Source organism: Acanthisitta chloris, unplaced genomic scaffold (genome assembly GCF_000695815.1).
Source record: "Acanthisitta chloris isolate BGI_N310 unplaced genomic scaffold, ASM69581v1 scaffold10024, whole genome shotgun sequence".
Classification (NCBI taxonomy): Eukaryota; Metazoa; Chordata; class Aves; order Passeriformes; family Acanthisittidae; genus Acanthisitta; species Acanthisitta chloris.
Window position 1 is genome coordinate 3,492 of NW_008671045.1, and position 2,750 is coordinate 6,241.

General features: G+C 54.8%; 1 protein-coding gene across 1 annotated transcript in view; it reads left to right on the forward strand.

The window, feature by feature from the left end:
- Nucleotides 1-288: 288 nt before the first annotated feature.
- Nucleotides 289-2,750, forward strand: part of DAO (D-amino-acid oxidase) — a 5,583-nt gene continuing 3,121 nt past the window's right edge. Inside the window, exons 1-5 of the mRNA XM_009073947.1 lie at nt 289-484; nt 597-711; nt 1,103-1,179; nt 1,674-1,739; nt 2,325-2,379. Of these exons, the coding sequence (XP_009072195.1) occupies nt 291-484; nt 597-711; nt 1,103-1,179; nt 1,674-1,739; nt 2,325-2,379 (507 nt within the window). The 5' untranslated portion in view covers nt 289-290. The remainder of the gene's footprint in view (nt 485-596; nt 712-1,102; nt 1,180-1,673; nt 1,740-2,324; nt 2,380-2,750) is intronic.

Consider the following 2,750-nt stretch of genomic DNA (forward strand, 5'->3'; position numbering starts at 1 on the left):
AGTGTTTCATTCCAGGTTGGATGAGCCTTGAGCAACCTGCTCTGGTGAGAGGTGTCCCTGCCCAGGGCAGAGGGTTGGGACTGCATCATCTCTAAGTCCATTCCAATCCCTAAAATTCTCTGTTTCTATGCACCATGAGGACCTCACCCCCTTCCCTGCTGCTCCAGCAGCACAGCCAAGGCTGCCTCAGGTCCTGAGGAGCTGCTGCTCTCCATCCTGGAGAGCTTTGCAGCAGTTCCTCAGCCCTGGCACTGCCCTCAGAGCCTGTGCCCGTGCAGGGAGCCGGAGCCATGCGCGTGGCTGTCATCGGGGCTGGTGTGATCGGGCTCTCCTCTGCCCTCTGCATCCACGAGCAGTTCCACAGCCTCCTGCCCCACCTGGAGCTGGAGGTCTATGCTGACCACTTCACCCCACACACCACGAGTGATGGAGCAGCTGGGCTGTGGCAGCCCTACCTCAGCGACCACGGCAACCTGCAGGAGACGTGAGTGAGGAGGAGGAGGAGGAGGAAGAGGCTGGTGCTGTGTCCCCCTTGGTGTGCCCACGCACAGCTCCCTGGGGCTGGCAGAGCCACCACTCTCCTGTTTTCATCACAGGCTCTGGAATAAAGAGACATTTGATTACCTCCTTGGGCATCTCAACTCAGCAGAAGCCAAGGAAATGGGACTGTTCCTCATTTCTGGCTACAACCTGTTCACGGAGCCAGTGCCAGTAAGGAGCAAGTCACAGCCAGGCTGGGAAGGGCTCCAGCCTGTGGCTGCCTGGGGGTGGGCACTGTCCTTGCTCCTCACAGCTCCTTCCCCCAAAATAAGCAGGAACCACCTCAAATGGCCAAAAAAAGCATCAGCCCAGCAGGAAAACCATTCCAGCTTCTCTCTTACCTCACCAGGTGTTGTTAGAATGGGGGAGGAAAATCAGCAGTGCTTCTTCCCAGCCAGTACTTCCCAATCCTTCCAAGTTTGCCTTGGGATAATGCATGGGACACTGTTTTCTGTGCCCCTGAAGCAATGCTGGTGTGAGGAAGGGCTGAGCCCTCCCAGGGTGGGAGTTGGCAAAGCCTTACCAGGACTTTAATCAGCTCAGAACCTTCTCCCTACTGCAGGACCCATCCTGGAAGAACATTGTCCTGGGATTCAGGAACTTGACCCCAAAGGAGCTCGAACTCTTCCCTGGTTACAGGTATTTTCCAGTCTGTTTTCTGGAGTCAGGCAGGGCTGGGCAGTCCCAGTTAGCTCCTGTCCCAGGGCAGTGGGGACAGGAAACTGCAGGTGTAGAAGTGTCCTCACTCCTCACAGCTGTTCCCTAAAAATAAGTAGGAAACACCTCAAATGGCCAAAAAAAATAAGCATCAACCCAGCAGGAAAACCATTCCAGCTCCTCTCTTACCTTACCAGATGTTGTGAGAATGGGGGAGGAAAATGACCAGAAGGTGTTTTACCTGTCAACAGAGGGGAAAAGTCACCAGTTTGTTGGGGTCCCAGGGGTAATTGGGGTCCCAGAGCCCAATTACCCCTGGGACCCCAACCCAACCAGAGCCCAATTACCCCAGGGACCCCAACCCAACCAGAGCCCAATTACCCCAGGGCCCAGAGTGGCTGGCAGGGTGATGGGGCAGGAGGCTCATGTGAAGCTGCTGTAGGTCCTCACAGCCTCTTCTCCTGCTCTGCTTTCAGCTATGGCTGGTTCAACACTGCCCTGATGCTGGAGGGCAGGAGGTACCTGCCCTGGCTCACCAACAGGTGAGTGAGAGATTGCTCCTGCTGCCCTGACTCCTCTGGCTGCAGGACACAGAGGCACATGTGGATTTTCATCCTGCACATCAGGCATTGTCCCAGATCCTTCCCTCCTGCCAAGCTGGTGACTCAGTTGAGGAGACACTGGTGGATTTTTGATTGTCCTCCCCATGTCCTGCTGCATCTCTGACCTGCTCAGCTTGAACATCCTGGTGGTTTCCATGTGGCAGCACCAGAGGAGACCTGAGCATCCTCCTTGCTCTCAGCAACCCTCACCCTGTGCCCCACAGCCCAAGGAGAGGGGAGGCAAGGGATGTACCCCTGGAAGTGAGGAAAAGGGTCTGGAATTCCTGCTCATTGCTCCAGTGGTGTAACAGCCTCCCCAGCCTGACAGTGAGCCCAGGAGTGTCTTTCTGCATGGCAAAAATGAAAGTAATGAGTAACTTGGAGCTGCATCCAAGTGCTTTTGACTATGGGAATATTTGGGATTTGTTTTTCTTCCTGTGATTTCTAAGGAAGAGCAGGTGTCCTGGAATTGAATGAAACATTTCCTTTTAATTTGCCAGTAACAAACTGATTTGTTCTTTCCAGATTAACACAGAGAGGAGTAAAGTTTTTCCACAAGAAGGTTGAATCTTTCCAGGAGGTGAGTGAGGATGTGAGCCAGGGCAGTGGGCACAGCCCCATCCTGGCTTTGGGAAGCAGCTTCCAGACATGTGCTGCTCCTGGACATCCCCTGCCACGAGTGATGGGCCAGGGGAGAGGGGCAAGGCCAATTCTATCAGGAAAGATAAAGGGAATTGGGCACTGAGAGGTGGCTGAGAGGGGCTGGGGCAGAGCATTCATCCAGCATGGACTGGCAGCTTTCCCTGGAACAGCAAACACTCTCCTTGCTGGCACACATGGGGTCTGAGCAGGAGCTGTGCCAGGGCAGCTGTGCCCTGGGTCCAGCCCCTATGGTTTACCCATTACCAGACCACTGGACCAAGCACTCATTTGGCTCATTTGGAAGCAGGA